Source organism: Pelobates fuscus, chromosome 8 (assembly GCF_036172605.1).
Source record: "Pelobates fuscus isolate aPelFus1 chromosome 8, aPelFus1.pri, whole genome shotgun sequence".
NCBI lineage: Eukaryota > Metazoa > Chordata > Amphibia > Anura > Pelobatidae > Pelobates > Pelobates fuscus.
In genome coordinates, this window is record NC_086324.1 from 165,618,778 (window position 1) to 165,645,406 (window position 26,629).

At 39.9% G+C, this 26,629-nt stretch overlaps 1 protein-coding gene across 1 annotated transcript; it reads right to left on the bottom strand.

Moving 5' to 3' along the window:
* Positions 1-492: 492 nt before the first annotated feature.
* Positions 493-21,500, bottom strand: PDIA2 (protein disulfide isomerase family A member 2). Its single transcript, XM_063430689.1, has 11 exons — positions 21,224-21,500; positions 16,803-17,009; positions 16,174-16,307; positions 14,617-14,754; positions 12,738-12,851; positions 10,640-10,765; positions 8,455-8,649; positions 6,403-6,523; positions 4,314-4,495; positions 3,078-3,167; positions 493-794 (listed from the first exon to the last, which is right to left on the bottom strand). Exons 1-11 carry the CDS (start codon positions 21,444-21,446, stop codon positions 711-713), a joined length of 1,614 nt encoding a protein of 537 aa, XP_063286759.1. The 5' UTR covers positions 21,447-21,500; the 3' UTR covers positions 493-710.
* Between the last annotated feature and the right edge of the window lie 5,129 nt (positions 21,501-26,629).

The following is a 26,629-nucleotide window of genomic DNA, read 5'->3' on the forward strand; positions in this document are numbered from 1 at the left end:
ATAAGATTTTCTCCCTAATGTGAAAGGGGGTGCAGCCAAATACAGTATACAGTGCATCAAAACTTTAAAAAATAAAAATAAAAAATTCTGTTTTGTAGTGGATTATATATTTGATTGGTATTGACCGTGAGGAGCATTGGGGACCTGATGTTCTCATCCAAGCTTTCTTATCAGAAAAATATTGTATTCTATGTTTTCCTATTGACTATGTGACCAACGTTTAGTCGTTAAGTGGCTGTCTATAATTGATTTAACCCAGCAATGCCAAATAATGCATAATGTGACTGATGTGGAGCACAAAGATCCTAATCTCAGTTAGACTGTCTAAGATTAGTAGGAGTTGCACAGCCAGCATTCGTATAGCCCCGTTCCTGAATCTGATATCTCGTAGAGACAAGATACAAAGACTGTGATTCTCTGCTGCTCCTCTCCCGGCATATAAATAAAAGGAGAGGATATTTCAATCCTATATAGATCACGAACGAACTCCACTCACATTGGAACAATTTTGACCTTTTTTTTATTTAGTTTGGAAAAGTAAAACATTGTAAAGGCATATTTTTGTATCAATTAATTTGAAACAATGAACCAAGACCTCGAATATTATTGTTCACGACATGTATCTCCACATTCTGCTATCCACCATTCGATACGTGGATCTCAATGAACCTTTTTCTTCATTTCTTGATTTGTGATGTATTAACTGTCCCTTATAGTTCATCTTTTGCTTTCTCACCACCATCATCTGCGTTTTCTTGCTGTTTGGTATCCTTTGTATCGCCACCTTGTGGTTCCTGCAAAACAATAAGAATAACCTAACGTGGGAACATCGGTCTATCATCTGACTTTAGGATCGAGTAAGTAAATTTAGCGAGTCTTCTAAAGAAAAAAACAAAACAAATGGAGCCAAGTCTATATGAAAGCTGTTCTAACATGATTCACAGAAAACTCTCAAAAAGGTTGGCTAGCTCCAGGGCCGGTGCAAGGATTTCTGGCTTCACACACCAAAAATGCATCTCGTATCATATCCAGTCTTTTGAAATTCTTACCCCATCTAGTGTATTGTATCCCCTTTATGTGTCTTACACCCCCTTGTATCTCTCCCCCCTGCCCCTTTGTGTGTCTCTTACTTTCCCACAGCCATTTTCTGTGGGTCTCTCCCCTCAGCCTGTTTTTTGTGTGTCCCTCTTCCCCTCAGGGCCCTTTGTGTATCTTTTCCTCCCAAGCCATATAGACATAGATATATAGCAACAGGCACACAATTACAGAAATATGCAGGCACACTGTCATACAGACACAGAGACATGCACGGTCATATAGAGAAATAAAGACAGTCATACAGAGATACAAACACAGACATAAAGACACAAGCATACAGAGACATACAGAACAAGGCATACAGATACAGACAGGCATGCAGAGACATATATACACAGACATAGTCACACAAAGATATACAGAGACATACATACACAGTCATACACAGAAATAGTCATACAGGGACATACACAAGGTATACGGACAGTCATATAGTGATATACAGACACAGGCATACAGAACAGGGGCAGATCCAGAACCTAATCTTAGGGGGGATGGAGGGGGGGGGGCTGGTAGTGAGTATTAGTGAGGTGATAGGGGCTGTAGTTGAGAGTTAGGAGCTGTAATTGAGGGCTTAGGAAATGTAGTGAGGTATTGGGGTTGTAGTAGGGGGGGTTAGGGACTAAAGTAGGTTGATGGCTGCAAGTGGGCACAGGGGCTGTAGTGTGGGGGATATGGGCTGAAGTAAGGTAATAGGGGCTGTAGTGGAGTTATGGGGTGCAAATACATACTAAAAGGTCTTCCACTACCCCCCCTCCCAGAGGCTTACCTTGGTCCAGGGAGGGGAGAACCTTACCCCTGGTGGTCGGATGGGACGGGCTACACTGGAGGCTGGAGCTGCAGATAGAGTCAGGGCAGTTGGGGAGTCTGGGAGCAGTTGAACTCCTGCCCTCTTCTGACATCATCATAAGGAGCCAGCTGACTTCGCTGCCCTGCTCCTGTGTGCTGGCTGCAGGGAGAGCGAGGTGAGTTGAAAAATCTGAGTCCCCAGCCAGAGGCAGGGGATTCGGAATTTTGCGCCCCCCTGCTCTGTGCCGCCTTTGGGACGCGCCAGCCCTGGCTATCTCTATAAGGTCTATACAATAGCAGCAGCTCGTCACCTACCTTCATGGTCTAGTAAAGGGGTAGGCAACCTTTGGCACTTCAGATGTTTTGGACTACATCTCCCATAATACTTTTAGTCATAATGCTGGCAAAGCATCAAAGTACATGTAGTTCACAACATCTGGGGTGCCGAAGGGTGCCTATCTCTGGTCTAGTAGGTCAGTAGATGTAGAGTGTGTGTAACCGAATAATTCTCTAAGTTTGGGAGCTCACTGTTGGAATGTTTAAAGTTCCAATAAACAATCAAGTTGCTAACTATAACTGGTTCAAATAACCTGCAAACAGTGCAATTAAACATAGAATCCATTGTAACATGTGTCTATTATGGACTTTCTGGTCAGGAAAAACCAGAAGTGAATCCTTGTAATTAAATGGGTAAAGCTCTGCATTAGTTTCACCAAGATGGTGGTTTTTGTACAATTGTGGTTGCACTAATCTCTGCGAGCCACTTCCATGCAAAGGAAACCAAGAAAAATGAGTCTTGACGCTCAAGATATAAAGCCGCAACTCCCACCATGAAACTCCTCCAAGCCCATTCGATTGTCGGTAGTATTTTAAACTACAGGCCGTAGCATTCAGGAAATGTGGAATTGCGGTTATGCGGAGTGGTTAATGTCATTTACAAGAATGAACGACTTTTTGCACCATTTATAGAGTAGCCTGGACATGTGTAGAACAGTAAAGATGTCCATCTACGGTGCAGTGATGTTTCTTGGTTATACACCCACTTTGCTCCTCTCATCCTCGTGCCTCCAGTTTAAATGTCCATGTTTTCTTTGTTTAATTCTAAAGGCTACTCACTGAACAGGTGACCTAAAAAACAAACAAACCATAAACTACAAAATCTGAGACCTACAAACCAACGGTATACTAACCTCTGTGGCTTCGTCTTTGGGTAAAACACCACCGCTGTCAATAAAGGCGGAAAACAGCTCAACTGTCCTGTCTTTAGTGTATTCAATCATCTGTGTGTGGGGCGAAATTTTTTTTTTATTTATTAATTTTATTAAACATTCAAGGTATAGTAATGCGTCACCAGATCTCATCAGAGCACCATATTATTTTATGGATCGTGGCACTAAAATATATAAAGCTGAATGTACAAAAAATGGGCATTAGGCTGCAAGCCAGCAAAATTAATCTTAAAGGGACACTAAGCACCAAAACAACTTTAGCTTAATGAAGCAGATTGGGTTTATAGATCATGACCCTGCGGTCTTACTGCTCAGTTCTCTACCATTAAGGGGTTAAATCTTTTTGGTTTATGCAGCCCTAGCTACACCTCCCTGAATGTGACTTGCACAGCTTTCCTAAACACATCCTTTAAAAGTAAACTTTTTTTTACCTTCCTTATTGCACAGTGTGTTTGATGTAGAATTTATTATCTCCTGCTCTGTTAACAGTCTGCAACAATCTCCTGTGTGTCAGTTAATAGAGCAGGAGATGAGAACAAACCTGCTTCAATAAAGGGACACTCCTCTGTCCAAATATGAAATAAATACATCATTATTTTGTAGATATAACACCAATGACAAAATGCATGCATTTAATTAATGTGTTTTTTTTTCATTGGGCGGGGGGGATACATTTAAAAAGAGCTTGCAAAAGCTGCAAATCTCTTGTTTGCAGCCTTTACAAGCCCTCCCCTTCTAACCCCGCCCAGACGTTCTTTGTCTGTCCAATCACAGACTTCCCAATGCAGCTCAATGAGAATTCTTTGGATGGCAGGTGCTCTGAGCAATTGCTGCCTCTTCTATTTAGCTCCACTGAGCTAACAAAACCAGGAAGTAACAGGACATGTTGTCTGATTGACAGCTAGGGGGTTGTAACAAGGTTGATTTAAAAAAAAAAAAAAGGTCAATTTCTATTGAAATCTACACTTTTTGTGAAATGGGAAAAAAAAGAGTAAACACATAAATCATTTCATCAAGCTAAAGTGCTTGATGGGTCCTGAGTGTCCTTTTCAGCAAAAGTTGTTTTGAAGTGTCCCTTTAATTACTTATAGACATACCAGAGAGAAATGAAAAGTGTTTCTATTGCAAATATTGATAAGTACGGGCTATGCTTAGAATTAGAGTAAGCTGTCTGTAAATTGCATATTGGAGTATTACCTTGTGTTCTGGGCCAGCAGGAAAGAACCTTAGGTTTGGATAGCCCCGTACTCTGAGCCCATCAATTTCATTTGCTGTGCCGTCTATCTTAGCAATGATAACATTCTCGTGATCTTTGTATTTTTCGGCAAGTTCCTCCCAGATCGGCTCCAGCTCCTTGCAGTGTGAGCACCATGGTGCATCTTGGGTAAGAAAACGAGGGGCATGAGCTGAGTGGCTACATACATTCATACATTCAAGGATGCTTCATTCCTATATAACATGGTTTCTGAGAGTGGTGGGAGTCAGTGTGCTGGAAATCTCACAATTCATGCACAAAGAGCCAAATATTTTCATTTAGGTAGGGCACTCTGTAAAATAATTTGGAGCTAAACTCCTGATTTATACTTGGACTGGGGACAATATCAGAATAAGAGTGTAATGCCCTGAGGCAACAGGGAGGTAACTCTGAGTTACATTTAGATGTCAAGTACCCACTGTAGGCTTTCTGTGAATCATGGGAAATGTAGTTGACAAACATCTGCCTAGTCAAGGTTGACATCTCTGGCAGCGGGTGTCCCTCCCGAATAGTTCAAATCTCATTTACAGGTAAAATTTCTAAAAACAGAGCATTTCTAAAAACAGAGCATTCTGTCTAATATGAACGCAGACTTGTAGATACACAGAACATTCTACAAGCTCTTACACGTGTATGCATGTTCTACAGTGCAGTGATCTCAAACGCCACTCCCCAGATGTTGGCAGCCTACATCTCCCAGAATTCTTTGAATGCAATAGATGGCAGTGAATTGTGGCGGCTGTAGTTCAGCTACATGTGGGTGGCCAGAGTTTCAGATACCGGCTCTAGTGTCTCAGATAATCGCGACAGTAAAGGAATAAACTGAGAGGATACAGGTCTCAAACTTCAACTGTTCTTCCAAGTTTAGGACTGATAGTGTGATTGGGATATAAAGGGGCGCCTATGCACGGCAGTAAAGGCTGCCAGAACCAAACTGGCTTTGGCCTATCAGGAGTCCTAGTGAGACCTCAGGTATCTTCCAGTGCACAGGGTTGGTGATTGCAGGTGGTGAGGGACAATCTCAGATCACTTCCTCCCAACTCTTGTGAACAGCAATCTGCACTGAAGTAGAGCAGTCCATAGCAGCTATCGCAGCTCCTGCCCTTGACCTGTTCCTGGCCAGACTGGTCCCCCATAGACACCAGGGAAGCCACCTACACTGATAGATATACACAGAGCTGCAGAATAACCCCCCCCCCCCATACAAATAGTACAAACAGCCCACACACAAACAGTCCCCACAACCACAACGCCACGGACAATCCACATACAAGCACACACTCCCACAAGCATCCTCTCACATGCATATCATAAGTAGCCCCACACATACACACCACCAAACACACAATGTGACGTATCATCCACCACACAAGTCCAGAAGCAGACCCCCATACACAGCCCACATTCATAGGTATCATACACAATGCCGCAAACTATTCATGAACATATACAATATAACAGCCCACTTACAAACACAAATACAACGATACCAAGCAGCTACAGCACCCATAAAGAACACAAGCTGAATACGGCAATATTTATTCACCCCTCAATTTAAAAAAACAAATAGGACGGGCACGCCAAGGGATTTCAAGATCTTGTTTTGGCACAGTACTGCTAAAAGGTTTGCCTACCCCTGCACTAGACATAGCGCCACCATGTGGATTATATAGGACCACTGCACTTTGTTTAGGGCCTAAACCTGGATAGGAATCCAAGGGTTTAGTCATTGGAAAAACAAAAAGTCAACTAATAGATAATGCACTCCCATAATTAAAATAATACAAGAGTGCCATCTAGTGTCCACTTAGCTTCCTTGCAGGGCTACTGGCAAAATGTAACGGTAAAATCAAGTATCATTGTTTAAAATCTGATCTGAAGGTTTTTCACTTGGCCAAACCCTGAATTTGTACTGAAACGTATCTTTCTAGAATGTATAATTTCTATCAGCCTTACTGTACCATGCCGGTGGATATCAGTGATGGGCGGTAGATTTATACAGATTGATATTGAGTAAAGACAAATACTTACAAAATTCTACAAACACATTCTTTGTTTCGTCATAAGCAATGTCATCGAAGTTCTTGCCGACAAGAACCTTAACGGGTTTTTTATCCCAATCTTCAGGAATTTCTTCACTCAGGAGGTTTTGCTAAATGAGCACATAGAGATATGAAGTATTAATGACATTATTTCACAGGTCTAGACATAACCAATAACGGTGGGTACATAGCTGTGATAGCTAAAACTGTCATGTTAAGACTGGCAAATTGATAGGAAAGTTCATGTTTAGACATGTGTCCGGCCTACATTAACCATCAGAGGAATATACCATGAAACCTATGACTGGAGTTCTGCAGCCATTTTGTATGGCTGTTTGCCACACAACTTAACAGGGAACCTTGACGCATTAATTTGTTTAAAAATGATTTACCTGTTTTAGTTAGCAATCAAATTTACCCACAATCCCTCTGGAATAACAATCCCAAAAGGGCAAATAGCAGACAGCATGGGCCGAGGAGAACAAAATGGCTACGCTCAGATCTTGAGATCCCGGACAAGGAACAAAAGAGAATTATTATCAATAAAGCCACTTTAATGAAGTCTGTGTTTAAGTCTGTGAAGTCTGTGATAAAGCCACTTTAATGAAGTCTGTGTTTAAAGTGAAACTGTCACAGCCCAACAGCTAACTAGAAGTGAACTAAGTGTGGGGCCATTCCTTTTTATTCAGAACTTTTCTAATATTTAATTTATATTGTGTACACGCTGTCCTGGCACAGCTCAGGCATGCCATGTAAATGAAGGTAACTCCCAAGGGACTGGTCATGATTGTGCATGCTTGAGAGTGCGCTATAGAAGAGATGTTCAAGCACACACATGCTCATGTTGCATTTCATGTGTGCATGAGCACACCAGGGGCATTATGGGGAAAGGCTGTGCTGCATAGATAAGCATCCTAATATACTTACCTCCCCTGTCCCTCCTTCCAGGACTTACCTCCCCTGCCCCTCCTTCCAGGACTTACCTCCCCTTTCCCTCCATCCCAGAGATACCTCCCCTGTGCCTCCATCCAGGACTTACCTCCCCTGTCCCTCCTTCCAGGACTTACCTCCCCTGTCCCTCCATCCCAGAGATACGTCCCCTGTGCCTCCATCCAGGACTTACCTCCCCTGCCCCTCCTTCCTGGACTTACCTCCCCTGTCCCTCCTTTCAGGACTTACCTCCCCTGTCCCTCCTTCCAGGACTTACCTCCCCTGTCCCTCCTTCCTGGACTTACCTCCCCTGTCCCTCCTTCCAGGACTTACCTCCCCTGTCCCTCCTTCCAGGACTTACCTCCCCTGTCCCTCCTTCCAGGACTTACCTCCCCTGTCCCTCCTTCCAGGACTTACCTTCCCTGTCCCTCCAGGTGTTTTAAAACTACAGCTTTGTGCATGGATGTGTATATATCAGAGGCAAGAGACTATTGAAATGTGCTTTGGTAGAGACATCATAGCTGCTTAGCGGAGCTTTTAAGAATGGGCAAGGGTACCGTTGTCGGACAACCCCGCAGGTCAAAACAGCACAACCTTGCGAACCATACCTAATCAAACTACTTGCGGGGTTCCTACCAACAATGAAAGTAATATACCTCGCTATACGCTGAACCTATAGAGCTCAAGAACATGCGACTAACACAATCGCTAGAAACAACCCTGTGAAAACTATCACCGACAAACTACAGCACATTTCGCACCTAAACGACCTGCTACAAGAGGACAACGACCCCAGCGAAGCTCCTATTCAACACCCTTGTCTGTACTCTTAGCTATAACTCACTGTACCAATAAATGTATGCATATGTTGCCCCCCCCCTCGTTTTTCTCTTCTGTACAAACACCATGCATGATTGATAAATAAAGAATAATAAAAAAAAAAACTACAGCTTCGATGATGCTTTGCCATTCCAAAGGCATGCAAAGCACCATGGGATTTGTAGTTCTACAACATCTGGGGATCTACCTTTTGGGCACCCCTGAAATAAAGCAATAAACAAATTATAGCTTTCTGTCGGAAAAAAAAGCAAGAATTATGCGAGGTTCCCACCTTTATCTTGCCTGCCAGAACACCATCCACAAAGTTCTTGACAGCTTCTGTGGTGATCTTCTTTTCACCGAACGCATACTTCTTCACCAAGTCGATGTTGATAAGTCGGATTGTCGGGACATCTGTGCTGTTGATCCCAAAATACTGTAGAACTCCGGCATGTGGGCCGTTAGAATCCACTAAAATGAAAAGTAACTGGGAAAGAAAGATGGAATTAGTAAAACATACAGGTTTCTACAACTTTGAGAAACCTCTCCTGCGGCCATAAAAACCTGCTGTGTGAGGTCTGATGGGACTGGTTCGGCAAATCCAGAGAGAGAGAACATCGTGAATTGCAGAGTCACTTACTGGTCTGGGTAGAGCTCTCTTGTTTATTCGATAATATAAAGATTACAATAACTTTTTTAATTAAAAATTAGGCAGTTCCAGTTTGGAATGTCCCCACTATCACTTTAACCCCCACCTATCCTTTCCAAGTGTCCCTAATTAGGAGGGACAGTCCCTATTTTGGACACAAATCCCTCTGTCCATCTTTTCTTTCTTAATGTCCCTCTTTTCTAGGCACTCCAGATTGTTGGCAGTGCCCCCCCGCCCCCCCTTTGTGCTACCCCATTGAAGTCGGGAGCACTACGTCTCCCTTCACAACCTGCAGCAGCACTGTCACTGTGGAACTGTGTTCCACCCTTTCCCCACATGAGGCCAGAGCGGGCACTGTGCTGGGAGGACTTCCACCTGGGTCACAGACAGCAGCGCAGGGGAGAGACAGGGAGAGGAAGCTCAGCTCTGCACAGAGGCAGCTACTGGTAAATGTGAATGAGTGTGTGTGTGTGTGTGTGTGTGTGCGCACGCGCACGCACGCGTATTAAGGGGTGTATTTGTATGTAAGTAACTAAATGGCCTCCATTTGTTTAAATATACATAGTGATTTAGGAGAGAGCACAGGTAACTTTTTCTTTGGTTTTTACTGTATGTATTGGGGCTGATGTGTACTGTGGTCATTGCTGCCGCCCAGGAGTGATGGGAGTGAGCGCAGAACTCGTTTTTTTGTATTTGTATGTACTGTTGCCATTGAAATGCAGTGGTGTAGTTTGCATATGTGTACTTTGTGCTTTTCAATGCAGGTGTGCTTTGTGTGTAGTGTTGGTGTTTGTATGTCATTTTTGCGATTTAAAAAAAGGGCATGTTTGTATGTAATGTTTGTGTTTGATTGAGGGGGTTGGGAGTGTTTGCATGTAGTTTTGGCGTCTGCTGGTATGTATGCACATGCACAGAAACTCAGATACACACATCTTGACACACAGATCCACAGCCTGACACATACAAATACTCTGACACACACTGAAAAATACACACAATGAAACATTCACACATATTGACACACAGATATGCACACACCAACATATACATACACACATACATGTCATAATTACTTTTTTTAGCCACTCTCCTGTTAACATACCTATTGTGTGCAAAAGGGTGGCTGCTGGCTGAGACTGATGGGAGTGCGGGTCTGTAGCTATCCCTCTCCTTACTCTTAGGAACTGCCTCTTCTCTCCCTCCCTCCTTCCCTCGCGGCTCTCTCAATCTGTCTGGGAGGAAGTAACCCGCTCTCACTTCCTCCCAGCAGTGCACTGGCTGCCGATACTACAGGGTCCTGGTGTGCTGTTTGCAATGCCCATTGGTGGCACTAAGCGTAGGGGCCCCCCAGCATAGGGGTCCTTGTGCCGCCACACCAGCTGCACTGGCGGTAGTTCCGCCGCTGACTGATGTTAGACAGGATTATTCACTAAAGTGAGAATTCAAAGTGAATTTAAAATGTAAGTTCAAAATATCCGGAAATTTTGACTAGTCTGGCCTTAAATCTAAAATTCACTTTCAAATCTAACTCTTGTAAATAACCCGGACAGTCTTTTCAAACCCCAAAAATTAGAGCTACTGTCTAAATCCTGATTAATTTGTACCTGTAAGTTATGAATGTGGTCATCGGCCACCTGCCCGCCTTCGTCACCCCTAGGTAGGTACTGTACCCACTGTTTCATGAGAATCCTGTCCAATGGGTGTTCATGGAAACATCTGTCATCACTTACTGTATCCAGTCTACTTACATACTGGTCCTTAATGTTGTTCTGTAAAAACCTCCTTTTAACCCAGCAGCATTTACTGGTGAGCCGTACATTAGACTTACCTTTCCTTTATATTCTGGGGCAGCATTTCGGAAGTTCTCGAGCAGTTCCAGCTGGTATTCTTCAGTTTTATTGATAAAGAGCAGCAAGTGATTTGGAATTTTGGCAGCAAAAATTCTTTCTGACGTCTAAAGGGGCAAAAAAGAAAAAAAAAAAAAAAAAAAATATATGTAAAAGAATTCTCCTTTTCCTTTCCACTAAAGTGTGAACCTTCAGGAGCTCAGAGGGAGCTATATTCCGTCAAAATGTTTCAAATTCTCTTGAAATAGCTGACATTTCACTCTTTAGTGAATAAGGCTGTACATGTTTCCTGTACAGAGTCAGCTTCCTCCACCAGCAGCTAGACGCAGGGATAGGCAACCTTCGGCTCTGCAGATGTTTTGGACTACACCTCCCATGATGCTTTGCCAGCATTATGTGTGTAAGAGCATTATGGGGGATGTAGTCCACAACATCTGTAGAGCCGAAGGTTGCCTATCCCTGAGCTAGAGGTTCGTCAGCAATTTATAATAAAGGCCAGAGAGAAGATATTTATTTCCAAATCTTATTCATCCTGAAAGAAGAACGTAAAGTAGAAAAATGTATGTGGATCAATATTGCAATTAAAGAAAAAACCTCGCTCGGTGGAGGCAGCCATCTTTGAACCCAGAATCCCGGCTTATCAAATTATAACATTTCTGGGTAGCAGAACGCTAATGTGTGGTTGCAAAACTTGACTACATGCAGAAGTGCAAGGCATCTTACAAAAAATACTCTCTGGTTCGAGATCTCTAACTTCAAGATATTACATTGGGTCAATGGATCTTACTTCTTTGAGAACTTAAACATGGTTATGCCAATACAATGCTTAACCAGGATTGGCACCGAAAAGTTTTATATAAACATTGCAAAATAATACATACGGAAGCTATGACACATATCATTTTTTTACTTTCTATTATACAAGTTTTTCCTGTAATTGTGAGTTCAAACCAAGCAAGGTTGCATAACTAAATGTAAGTGTGAGAGAACAATATTGTACAAACTTGTATGAACCTTCGATCATCGCAGGTGATAAATGAACTATCGTCATACTTGAAGGGCTTTCTCTTGGCACTTTGACCTCTCCAACTAACATTAGCTGTACTCAGAAAGGTCTGATGGAGGCCTGCTGGTTTCAATATCACGGTATAAGCAGATTTTTTTTTTTTTTACATTTTATAGAAATTAAGCTGTGATGTAACACTGTGCATCTGTAAATGTACGCGTTTTAGATCATTTTGTAAAATATTTCTAGAATTTTCTCAAATTGTTGCGCTGATGTACAAAACAGAAAATCTCAACCAGAATTTTAAGATGAGGGAGAGAAAACTCAGAAACCAATTAATCTGATTGATTTTTGATCTAAGGACAAATATGCATGAAGAAAGTTGGGTATCACCAAGGATAAAGAGCTGTTTATCCAGCCACATGCTCTGTGATAGATATAACACTCCAATCTGTGCATAGATGATTTCCTGATCCTGTTATACTTGTGGATATAAGATCTCTCTAAGTAGTTTGATACTTACATCATTCACGTATAGTATTGGGCTGTATGTTGATTAATAATAAGGGTTCTATCTTGGTAATATGATAATATCTGCCAATAAGGAGTCCCAAGTGATGGCCAAAGTGAAATGGCAGCAATGGACATGCTATAATTGTAGACACATAATTAAAGGACCACTCTTGCCCGAAAAACAACTCTGTTGTGAGGGAGCTGTTATGGTGCCCTGAGGTTCTCCACAGCAATAATAAAGAATAGTCTACAGTACTTACCTAGTAAACTTAATTGCAAAAATTGGTTATGGCAACATTTTGGCCCAAACTGGTGGTTGTCAAGCCTGACTTTACAAAGATCGGTTTGTGTCAAAACATTGCCAGGTCAATGGCTGGGCGCTCAAATTAAGTGTTGATGGTCCAAGAATCGGCTAATCTACTGCACTGAACATTAGATGTCCTTTCCTCTTCGTTACGGCCGCTATAAACAATCCGACTGGGTAACAACATGTAAATAAAGATAATAATCCTCATAAAATATGTGTTAAGATAAAAATAAAATTCATCCCAGTTACTGACCGATTCATTGTATTCTGTTACTAGATCCATACTGTTAAGCATGAGGAACCTCGTGAGTTCGTCTTTGTCCAACCCAACTTCTTCGTCCACCTCATATTGATATTTTTCTTCAGACTGATAAAAAAACAAAAAACTTAAAAATGTTTCTTATTGTCAAAATTAGATTTAGGAAAAAAATGAAGACTTTGAAAATGTTGTGTGACGTTCTCCAGAATTCATGCTTATTGAATTCATGGCAACAGTTTACACGTTCATGTTTGTAGGACTAAATATTGCATCTTAGAATTGTCAACAATTCACACAGCATTGCACAATTACAATAATGGGATAAATACTTGCTTTTTGTTATTTTTGTTCAGCCAATGTTGGACTGCAATGCTTTGGTCAATTTACAGATTTATACAAATAACCTTTTAAATTCTAGATTTGTGCACGGTGAGAACGTTTTCAGGATGGATGAATCAGATAAGTAAACCTAACAGGTGTTGGAGCTGCGTCTTGTTTTTTGTGATTCCTTTCTCCTCTATGCTACCTAGTTCCGGGCATTTTTCTAGCCCAGTTAGCTCGTACCCACCCAGACTGTGCACCCAGCGTGTTTTTTTATATTTTTTGTATGTGCTCATTGCAGCCCTGTGAGTCACATGGTTTGTGATGCAACGCCGTCTTATTTTCACTACCATTACTCATTTTAGATGTTTTTAACTTGAAATAAACTGTTTTTTATTTTTAATTTTACTAATACCCTCAAGATCTACAAAGTCTTTCCTATCTATATATACGTTCAGTGTTCTATTTTATGTATCCTTTATGCTAATTACACCCAGTCACGTGACTATGGTGTTATCTGACCATGAATTTAGAATTTTACTCTGCTATTTAAACAGGTTATGTCCAGGTCTCTGTAAACTCTATGATAAAGCCCATTAATGTGGTTACATTCGTTAATGTTACATTTTATTGTATTTTTATATCTTTTACATACTTCACAAGAGTGAGGATTATACCACTTCACCCTATCTTCAGGCTCCATAAAATGTGAGTGTATATTTATATACAATATTAGCCATACCTGTGACACTTTACATACTACACTATATTGGTTTCAATTCTGCTTATATTTACTAACTGCCGGACTAACCCTCATCAGACCAAGAGATACACTTCACATCCTCAGATGGGGTTTGTACAACCCAGGCGCAAAAAAAGTAGAGCTTACTGGTAGCTCTACATACTGTAAGTGCATCTCCTCTGTTTTTATTTTCAATATAACATCCAACTTACTACACTATTTTGTTTTCCTCTCTGTGCTTGTCTCGTTTCATACTTGAATATCAATGAGGATCTCCCTAGGCCAGGGGTAGGAAACCTTCAGCATTTAAGTTGTTGTGGACTACATCCCCTATAATGCTCTTACACCCATAATACTGGCAAATCATCATGGGAGGTGTAGTCCAAAACAACTGGCTTTTACCTCTATTGCTCGCTTTGCACTTGATCTGTGAATAAAATCAACACTTAGTGAATGCCATAGAATTTGTACGGCATAGCTCTTTTTGCTTAGTTCATAAATCGGGTATGTTGTGGCTCAGAATTAGGAAATTCTGCCAAACATCCGACTGTCTCTAACTTTATTATAACACGGGTTGGCCAAATGGGAGATCAATATCAGTTAATGAACTACAACTCCCAAATCTGCTTCACCAGCTGTAAGGCTTGCAAAGCATCAAGGGAATTGTAGTTCTGCAAAGGAAGGTGATCTGCTTCCTGGTAACCTTGCTCTAACATTTACCTTTTACAAACAATAGCTAAAATGTAGGGTTTAGCAGTAGATCCTGTTATACATTTATATTTTATAGATCCACAAATAGAAAGTTCTTACATTTTTGAAAAAGATGACGGTGTCCTTTGTTACCCCAAATTTCTTAAATATGTCTTCTTTGTGAGTGTAGGCAAAGTTAAAATCTTCAGCATTTTCTGTTACTTCATGATAAAGTTTTACATCTGAGTCATCTGGGTCCTAAATAAGAAATTAAATGAAAGGTTAAAGGAGGTTTATCATTGACAAAACCATGATTTCAATAATACTAAATCATGTAGGTTCTACCTATGTCCACCAAACAGTCCAAGGAATGTGGTCAGTAAGACTATCCCTAAAAAGTAGAGGAAAGGGGAATTATTTCCCCCCAGTGCTGGGATATCAGTTTTGCCCAATATCTTCTGTCTCAATGCCAATTTGCACTTGTTTCTAAAGTGTGCTCTCTGTAGGCCCTTGTGATGTTTGATGGAGTAAAGATACAGGATAGGACCTTCATACTCGAACATCCGGTGAAAACATTCTGCGAGGAAAAGTAGACTTGAGGGTGAACAAACTGCCATTTTTAAACAGTTTTCGTTAGCTTCCCACCTTGAAGAATTCATTCTGTTCATTAAAGGACCACTATAGGCACCCAGACCACTTCAGCTCAAGGAAGTGGTTTGGGTGCCAGGTACCCCTAGTTTAAACCCTGCAGCTGAAAACATAGCAGTTTCAGAGAAACTGCTATGTTTACATTGATGGTTAATCCAGCCTCTAGTAGCTGTCTCCCTGACAGCTACTAGAGGTGCTTCTGCGATTTACACTGAGTAAATCGCACCTATTTGATGCTGGACGTTCTCATGGAGTCCAGAGTCAAAAAAGATCCCACTAGGAAAGCATTGAGTAATGCTTTCCTATGGGCGGGTTTGAGTGCGTGCGCCTCTGGTCGCGCATGTGCATTCGGTCTTACTCAGAAGCTGACATCGATGGAGAAGGAGAGGTCACCAGTGCAGAGGGAGGCCGGCGCTGAATTAAGGTAAGCAAATAAATGGTTAATTAACCATTTATTCGCCGTGGAACAGGGCCCTTGTCACCTAAACAGTGACTAGGGCTCTACAGCATTAAGAATACATATTTGTATTCCTAACACTATAGTATTCCTTTAACCCCTTAAGGACCAAACTTCTGGAATAAAAGGGATTCATGACATGTCACACATGTCATGTGTCCTTAAGGGGTTAAAGAGACATTAATTATCTACACAATAACGTATCACTATATACAGGTTTAACAACCTGGACGATTTTAAACAGTAGAAGATATATTAGAGAGACACAATAGATGCTTCTTTATCCTGTATTCCCTTGATTTACTATCACTTAAGATCTCAACATACTACACTATATCCGTGTCTTTTCCCTTCCCTTCTCCATATCGCTCCAAGCATGGGAATTCCTTCACAGGCGCTGCTACCTGATCCTACTATCTACATCCATCGTACCACCAGAAAAGAAGAGACTCTGGTTTTTGGGAAGTTTAAGCAGCCACATACTATAATTACAATTACTGATATTCCACCTTCCCCTCTATATATATGGATCGGCTCATTTGCGAAAGCAGAAACTATTTGGGAAAACTGACCTGAAGGAAGGCAATAACTGTTAATTCATTGGCATTGGCGAATCTCTCTGCAACAGCAACGTCAACAAGTAGAGTGGCCAAAGGTCCAAGTCTTCTCAGCATCCATTTCACAATGCCATCAACATCTCTCCTACCTGGAATGGACAAAGAGGGGAGGCAGGACACATTTCATAAAAGCTAGAATACACTTTATTCCGCACCTCGTATCCTGGCAATATCTGGACTGTAACGTGAGCCAGTAGACACCTATGTACGAAATCTGTCCTTCTTCTCATTCTGTTATAGGGGGATGGAAACATGGCAGGAATGTGGGATTGGTTTTAATAGAAGTGGCACAGATTTTGTATCAAACTACTCACAGTTTGATTCTGCTGTATAGATGGATTGCTCCCAGTGTCTCCCTGTCTCCCAGTGTCTCAGTCTCGCAAGTCACCCAGTGTCTCAGTGTCCCCATGTCGCCCAGTCCCCTAGTCTCCCAGTGTTTCAGTATCTTCCTGTTTGGTGGTTAAACCCCTGCTAAAATAAGGGTATTTTTATTTTTTGCATTCAATATACTGTATGTTTCTCTAGCTTGCAACGTATAGGTCAATAAAATAAATATTTTTTTCTCATATTTTGCTAGTATTTACCTCCAAAGTCAATGTGGTCGGTTCGGTTTCCACCCTTGAAAAACTTGATAGTGGGGTAACCGTTTACATTAAACTCTTTGGCCAGATCTTGCTCCTCTGTTGAGTCCACCTTTGCCAGCCTGGCGTGCGTTGTACGGTTTTTCAATATTTCTGCAGCTTTGGCATACTTTGGCGCCAGTTCTTGACAATGGCCACACCAAGGAGCATCTGGAAAAGAAAAGATTGCATTTATCAGCGTTTATTCACCTGCGCAGAACACGCTAAAATTAATAGACAATGGAACATGTGAACATGGCCGTTATCGCCTCCTTTATGCCTAGTAACCTGTTGTATAATGATGTGGAATAGGTGCTTGATAAATAATGAGTAGATAATATATACTTTATTTCATTACTAAACTGTTAGTTCTGATGGATCGACAAACATTGTAGGCCAACACAGCTGATTTTTTTTTTTTTAAGTTTTAGAATTTTGCTATTTTGAGCTAAAATCTGCATTTCCCTTGTCCACAGTTTTCAACTTAATAAATAAGAGCTAGCATCCGTCAGGGTTATAAAATAAGTTGTAAATTACCATTTATTCAATTTTAATGTTAAATGTTAGGACAAAATATTTAATTTGAAAAACCTCAACAAGTCAGCTGTGTTTAAACTTGTTTCTCTGGTTTATTTTGAACTTAAATTCATGTTGGATTCCCAATAATTCGCATATTTGTGAATTGCACTGTTTGTTTTCTAGCTAAGAATTAATCAATAGCAGTCGTCAGCAGGCATGACAAAGTTTCACTGGGAAAAAGCAGGTGGATACATAGTTTGAATAGAACATCGGCCTTCACATCGCAGCTGCTTAGATTCTCAGTGTCATCGGTTACTTATTGACCGCCCATTACCTGCCTTACTCCTGGGGTTACACACTACTAGAGTAAATTACGGGTAATCCGAAGTGAATTTTACATTTCAGACCAAAGTAGCTAAACTGCAAACTGTGATAACATTCAACAAATTCACCTACAAATCAGATTAATACCTCCTTTTTAAATTCAGCAATTTAAGGACGTTTGGGTTTTTTTCTTCATATTTTCCGAAATCCGTGGGATAATATGCAAATCAAGCGATGGTGTAATTTTTGATTTCCATATTTAATAGGTTTACTTTGTAAATAAAGGGATAGGGATGGACATTGGTGTTTTAGAAAGAAATGTTTAAATGCATTTTATTAACACGGTTGATGTAAACATATGTATGTGCTAAATAATTACAATGAATATATTCTGATCCCTTGAAAGATATTCTGAATTAATATTGCTGAGATCTGACATGGTATTCGCCATTTAGATTTTTCTTAAAATGTGCATTGTATTTTTTTGTTACATTTTTTATTTGCTATACTGTTCTATTGCTTTTCTTATATTTTCTTTAATAAGTAAACACACAGATATTTATAGTTTTTGTCTCAGCCCAATTTATTCTTTATTTATTTATCCGAGGGATCTGGTACAGATATAAAAAAATATACATTTTGGGCTATAGTCACTATGTCCCGAACTGTAGTAAATTGAACATTAAATAGCATAACATTTAAAAAATATATAAATACATTTTTTAAAAAAAATGAAATAGCAAAATTCAGGCTAAAATATGGATGGATATATTTAATTGCAATTCAGATTTCAATTCCTTAAAATATAGTGTCTAGTGAATAAATCCCATAATGCTTTAATATTATCATACTCCAATTTTTTTATCTCCTAATTTGCAATTACTAAATCAATAAATTAATAAATCTTTACTCGTGAGCTACTAAGTAGGCACATTAATACAGATTAATTGTAATTGGCCATAGAACATATTGTTTTTTTATCCCGCTTACTCGTTGAGTTAAAATTCTCTTATCTCCAGTTACATTGATACAAAGATATCAATAACTATAACATTTCCACTGTGTATGCCGTACCTGAATTTTTTCTGATAGTGATAGTTATCTATTCCTGGCAATGATAAATGCTGTTGAAACATTTACCGTACTTTCGTGAGGGGTAAGCATAAAAACACTTCCCATCGAGATTCTTAAGTATGCAGAGTATTGTCTGCATCAGAAGTGCTGTACAAACCCATACTCACTCATCATGAGGTCAAGTTAATTTACATCATATGCCAGGCTGTGCCTGGACTGTCTGACATGAGAATACAATCTCTGTTATGTTATGTTATGTCATTACATACATTATATGCACATAAGATAACTTAAAGAAAATCAGTTATAAAATATGTAATTAGTGCATCGTATTGTTTACAAGGAGGTATAGTACGATATAACTTCAGTTTAGTAATCTGTTCCAAATATTTAATTGATCTTGCGCAGCTTACTGTAGGGAGCCATTTTATCTGCAGAAGAGCCATGCCTTAACTATGCCTTGTGAAAGCACAGCACATAGGCCGTGTCTGATGGTATGGCTGGCTACGCGGGGCGTGCCAGCTTAATTACAAAGTGGGGGCTATTCGTTAAACTGCATATTAATGAGAACTAACAGAATGATTGCAGATGTTAGTCCAAACTAATCGAGATGGAAAAATAGATTTTAAAAAACGTTTACAATTCAGCTATTTTAGTCTCAGATTTTATTTCTCTCAAAATTCTTATCAATTATCAGTTCAGTGATTAACTGTTATCGGGTTTCACAGAATAGGATGCTTTTGTAGCCACTGCTAGCCTAGCTGCTGTATAATATTACTCACAAGAAACGAGATGAGCTTTAAAGAAAACAAATACAAAATTAAACTCGGAGGCAATGTTTTTTTCTATATGCAGTTCCATAGATAACCACTAGGGGCTCAGGCTCAGCATGTGGCAAGGCCTTCGGCCATGGCTTTCTATACTCTAAAGTCCATAGTCTGTGTAGGCTAAACTGTATAGTAATTTAGGGGTTTGTTCACTAAATTGTGATTGTGGTCCAAATCCAAATGTTAACAATATAAATAATTCTCCAATTTCAATATATATCAGAATTTTTTTTAAATTCTTCAATTTTTGGCTTAGATTATGTAACTTTTTTATTGATTTTTAACTCCTCACTGTTTAATGATCAAACCCATTTGTTGCAGACATGATATGGGGCTATTATTCTGTAAATACCATTTGATGTTTTTTTTATGGCTGTAAGCACCATTTCCCCCCAAAAATGACTATAACTACTTTAACAATTAACCCAGGGCTTATCGACCAAGTGACCAGATTTATTTCTTCTAAAATAAGGATTTAACCCCTTAAGGACCAAACTTCTAGAATAAAAGGGAATCGTGACATGTCACACATGTCATGTGTCCTTATGGGGTCAAACCGTATTATGATTTGATACACTGCCAATAGTATAGTATTATTTATTAATATGTAAGCTCGTTTGAGCAGGGTCCTCTTCAACCTATGATTCCTGTAGGTTTTCTTGTAATTGTCCTATTTATAGCTAAATCCCCCCTCTTAAAATGTAGTGCACTACGGAATCTGTTGGCGCTATATAAATGACAATAATAATAACAATAAAAAAATCACAGATGGAAACCCCCCAATCCTCAATACAATAAGAATTAACAGCATTCATCACTATTAACCTGTGATAGATATGCTTATAGCTAATGGATTCTACAGGGTGGCAATACAATCACAGATGCCATGTAGGATTTATGCTATATAACCAGACCAATGTAAAATTGATTAATGGACACCATAGACTACCCACATATCATACGATAAAGTCTTCCTTAAAATGTGGTCTGCAGGCCATCAGGGGTCCAGACAAGTCTGCAATGTCCTTCAAAGTAAGAGGTGAGGCCAAGTGGTTTTGAGCACTTAAATCTTTTTATACCAGTGACCAGAATTATGTACATTGCTTTAATCCGGCAAGTCATTCTTGAAATGGAAAATTAGCCCAGAGACAGATTTTTCAAACTCGGCATAATTATCATCATTATCATGCCCTCACCTGCCCGATCTAGTGCATGCCAGGGCATGTATTTTACACCTTAGAGGGTTACTTTGGCCTGTTTCCCCGTTAATGGGACAAACCACTTAGCAATAGTTTGTCCCTTACCTGGGATAAGAACCGCCGTTTTAGAAAACGTGTGCATGCACAAAAATATAGGTACTTTAAACAGGAGGGAAAAACACCTGATTCCTAGAACTGGGAACTATACATTATATTTAAGCTTTCCTTTTATAGAGTAAATGTTTCTAAGGTCCCCAAAACCCAACACTTTTACAATGTGCTTCCCAGGTGCAAAAAGCCTGAAAAACACTGATAAATAAGGAAAATGTAATAAGCTAATTGTACTGGACAACGTAAAACGTGTAATTTAGTTGGTCATTCATCACCAGACTATTTGTATTAATTGTGGAAAGTCAACGCACATCGTAGAATTCATACTTACAAAATTCAACCAGGAGGAACGGATAATCTTGAAGGGCTTTGTCAAAGTTCTTTTTGTTGAGGACTAAAATATTGTCTTCTTCTGTGATTTCATCCGATGTTTGTTCTTCGCTCGATGTCTCTGCAGACTCCGCAGATGTAACATTTTTATTTTCATCTTGTACTTCGGCCCTCGTACAAGAAGCTGAGAGCACACAGAGGAGAAACAGGTGGTACCACCTCATGGTGAAGAAAGGAAAGAGACCGACCAGCAATCCAGTGAGGGAAAGAGTGTCTGTAAACACAGCGTGAGCTGATAAAGACTCTGAGTTTGTGACGCTCACTTAAACAGTATTCGTGTTGATTTGTTACTGGTTTTCCAACTGAATATTACACTTTGTTTAAATATTGACTCCAGCCTATCGGTATCTCCAGCCGTTTGGTGCCAGATCTTGAAGGGCAATTTGGAATAAAATCTCAAATGTCAATTTGTAAATCCATTCAGGGATTTCTGTTTGAAGATATAATTAAATGCCAATAATTAACTCACATTTGGCCATAAAATTACATGTGAACATGATGATTTACCAATGGAAAAAAAAAACATAAATTAAAGGTTCTTTTGTTAAAAAATTTTTTTTTATATTTATAAATACACTGATCAAGCACCAGATTAAAACCACTGACAAGTGAAGTGAATAACATTGATTATATCGTTACAATGGCACCTGTCAAGGGGTGGGATATATTAGGCGGCAAGTGAACAGTCAGTTCTTGAATTTAACATGTTGAAAGCAGGAAAAATGGGCAAGCAAAATGACTTTCACAAGGGCCAAATAGTGATAGCTAGATGACCAGGTCAGAGCATCTCCAATGCGACAAGTCTTGTGGGGTGTTGCCGGTATGCAGTGGTTAGTACCTGCCAAAAGTGGTGCAAAGTAGGACAATCGGTGAACCAGCATCAGGGTCATGGGCTCCTAAGACTCATTGATGCATGTGGGGAGCGAAGGCTAGCCTGTCTGGTCTGATCTGATCACACAGAAGAGCTGTTGTAGGTCAAATTGCTGAATAACTCAATGCTGGCCACGATTGAAAGGTGTCAGAACACACAGTGCATCTCAGTTTGGGGCTGCTTGACCACAGGCTGAGCAGGGTTCCCATAAGGAACATGACAAAGATGTCACGTTGTTGCCTTAGCATCCTAATTACCAAGATCTCAATACGATTGAGCATCTGTGGGATGGGCTGGAACAATAAATGCAACCCATGGAATCCTCACCTTGCAACTTGCAGGACTTAAAGGATCTGCTGCTAATGTCTTAGTGCCAGATAGCACAGTACACGTTCAGAGGTACCTCGACGCATCAAAGCTGCTTTGGCAGCACTAGGGGATCTACAGGAAATTAGGCAGGTGGTTTTAATGTTGTGGGTGATAACTGTATATATGTGTGATTTGTATTATGGTGGGGGGCAGCAGATCTCTGTTGATTGATTGATTATAATATCATAGATTAGTTATTCTTAAACATCATTATATTAAAATAGGATAAAAGACTCAAAAACTATCAAAGATAATATTTCTATTTTTAACATCACCACTGTAGCATGCCCTTGGCATCATTCCCTCTTAATGTGTCCAACTGTTTTCGAGTAGTTTAAAACATTCCGAGGGCCCCCCTTGGAGCTAGTGATATGTTTTATAATCTGTTGCTTTCTGGTTATTTTAGAGGTGCCACAGGTCAGCAATGCTCCTAACTTGTCATCAGACTTCTATTTGGTCAGCATGAGTTCAGAACCGCAGATCTAATCGGACTCCAGAAAGGAAGGTATAGCAGTGAGCCCATTATACTAATGTGAGCATGTTTAAACAGAAGTCTCAGATTATAAGCCAAACCCCTGGTGGAGGACGAGAGGACACCCTTATTGAACTTAATATTAATTGGTTTTACTGCCATTCTGAAATGAAGGAGGTCAGGGTATTCTCTAAAGTGATGGTTAAATACCTCAATTACTTTGAATAGAAACATAGAATGTGACGGCAGATAAGAACCATTCGGCCCATCTAGTCTGCCCAGTTTTCTAAATACTTTATTAGTCCCTGGCCTTATCTTATAGTTAGGATAGCCTTATGCCTATCCCACGCATGCTTAAACTCCTTTACTGTGTGAACCTCTACCACTTCAGCTGGAAGGCTATTCCATGCATCCACTACCCTATCAGTAAAGTAATACTTCCTGGTATTATTTTTAAACCTTTGACCCTCTAATTTAAGACTATGTCCTCTTGTTGTGGTAGTTTTTCTTCCTTTAAATATAGTCTCCTCCTTTACTGTGTTGATTCCCTTTATGTATTTAAATGTTTTTATCATATCCCCCCTGTCTCGTCTTTCCTCCAAGCTATACATGTTAAGATCCTTTAACCTTTCCTGGTAAGTTTTATCCTGCAATCCATGAACCAGTTTAGTAGCCCTTCTTTGAACTCTCTCTAAGGTATCAATATCCTTCTGAAGATATGGTCTCCGGTACTGTGAGGTCTCACCAGTGTTCTGTACAATGGCATGAGCACTTCAATCTTTCTACTGCTAATACCTCTCCCTATACAACCAAGCATTCTGCTAGCATTTCCTGCTGCTCTATTACATTGTCTGCCTACCTTTAAGTCATCAGAAATAATCACCCCTAAATCCCTTTCCTCAGATGTTGAGGTTAGGACTCTATCAAATATTCTTTACTCTGCCCTATGGTTTTTACGTCCAAGATGCATTATCTTGCACTTATCCACATTAAATGTCAGTTGCCCCAACTCTGACCATTTTTCTAGTTTACCTAAATCATTTTCCATTTGGCTTATCCCTCCTGGAACATCAACCCTGTTACATATCTTAGTATCATCCGCAAAAAGACACACCTTACCATCAAGACCTTCTGCAATATCACTAATAAAAATATTAAAGAGAATGGGTCCAAGTACAGATCCCTGAGGTAATGAATGTAGTTTTTAAATTTTATTCTAAAAAGTGATGTAACAGATCCCCTATAGTCCGGCTGAGTATATCCGTTATAAGTCTCCCAACTCCTAGGTAAATCAGTGATCAGAGCCCTTGGTTACCCAAACATCAGCCAAGACCTGGGACAAGGGGATTCAAGGGATGGCAGGAACGTGTGGTAGGCAGAGAGGTAATATAGTCTCTTGTGCAACACAGTTTGTTACAAGCAATATACATATTAGATTGTAAGCTTGTTTGGACAGGGCCCTCTTCATCTACTGTTCTCGTATGTCAACCCTGTTTTGTTTGAAATGTATTGTTTACGTATTGTGCAGATTATGTTGGCAATCTAGAAATCTTTGTAATTGTAATTTCAGAAGATCACCAAATTTAGAGTGGCTGAAAAATAAGGAGACGTAAAACAGAACACTCTTCTGTCGGAATAAGGGGCGTAAAGATTGAGAAATCTACTCCGATGCAGAAAAATGGCTTGTATTTCAAACTGATGGAGAATGTGCAGAAAAAAAAATCAGACAGATTTAATAAATTGTGCCAAATATGTGCTGAAAATTAGATGTAAAAGTGTTGTTAAAAAAATTTTGTTCTATACTGGTAGATACCTCCCGATTATCACGCAGTTATTGGGTAATACACCACTGACGCTCAAGATTTGTGTTTTAAATTTAACGTTCCAATGTTTATGCTTTTCAGATCAAAGTAATTCCTTCTAACTTGCTCTCGATACAAATATTTTCCCCAGACCATTTCTCATTTTGGATCTCTGCATCTCTAATAGCAAATCGCTATGTAATGCCCCTGGGCACGAGCCCTCCTGGATGTACTATGTAAGGCTTGATTTATGTTGTTTTGCTCTTTTGGCAAAAACACAATAACTAATGGAAAGCAAATGGAGCCTGATTTCCGAGCACTTTCGGCTGATGATCCAAACGCATTTGGACATTACTGAGTGCGTTTTGTTGTTGATGCGTTTAAAGGGACATTGATCGCTAAATTACACACTGGGATTGTCATTGCACCGTCCGTATCTTTCAGATGCATTACTCTAAGATTAAAGCCCCGATTATGTTTCTGGATAAGATTTTCAAAGGATTTAATATTTTTGGATAAAAATGTTAAAATTACTTAATATTTAAAAAATATTTGAAAACATAATTTTTTTTATTTTTTTTACATATAATAGATTTTTTAATCTTATAAAAGCTTATTCAAAAAAATATTTAATTGGGGGACAGAGTCAGCTTAGGAGCAATGCTGGGCTAAACTCAAACAGTGAATTTTAAATTTAAGGCCAAAGTAGCCAAACCGAATGCATTTTGACCTTAAATGTAAATTTCACTTCGAATTCCGTGCAAGTCTCACATTAGTAAATAATCCTGAATATGTCAAACTCGGTAAATACAGTATTGCACAGCTCATCTTAACAGGGCAGTCTAAGCGTTATAACCACTAAACTGAGCAGTTTTACCAACGCAGGGGTCTCTAACGCACAAGCGGGCCAGACCCCTCTTGCTTGATTGCTAAAGAGGAAGCTTCACTTCCGCATTAGCAATATTCATTTTATCCATGTTTAGACAGCAGTGACAGGCTCCACGAGTCCATCGACTGACACGCTCAGTTAAATCAATGCCAGCTACATACAGACAAAACTGGTATCGATAACGCAGTAATGCATCTTTCCCAATAGCCGTCCAGAAAGGACCTCTGGGCCTCCGATGCCTGAGGGACACTTGAATTGGTCTAACTGCTCAAAAACAGTTTGACCCAGAACCACGGGGCCGTGCCCACCAGTGCTGGGTGTAGGCCTTCATGTGACTGGAGATGAAAAAGGTCATGGACCTATCGAGAAAAGGCTGTGTTTACATTATGGACTGTATAATCGATAGCAAATTTATAACGGGTCTGCGCGACCTCTGATTTCACCCTTAGATATTCGACTATTGGGTCTGCGCACACTGCGTGCACTGTACACACTGAGTACTAGGAAGATACCCAAGGCTTCACGTTACATGACAAGTGTTAGCAGCACTGTACAGGTAGCAGCCTATGTCAAAATAAGTATATTTTAAATGAAACATTTTTTTTTTAGGTTTCTTTGGACCCATTTTAAAAACATTTGTCATTGGCTGCTGCTCAATTAGCCCCCAGGTAAATCTGCCCCTGCAGGAACTGTACCATAACCACTACATCACCATGTACAATTTATCGGGCTTAGCCGTATCCTTTTCCCAGCTAACAACAGCCCAGCTACCATAACATAGCTGAACTCGGCACAGTCCTTTAGCATCTCACAAATAGCAAAGGCTGGCACCAGGAGGGAGTTGAAATAGCCAGATGTTTAAATAACCATGAAATAAAAATGATCAAAGTATTGGATGGGCAAGAATACTACTGACAGGAAAATAAAGAGATAAATAAGAATAG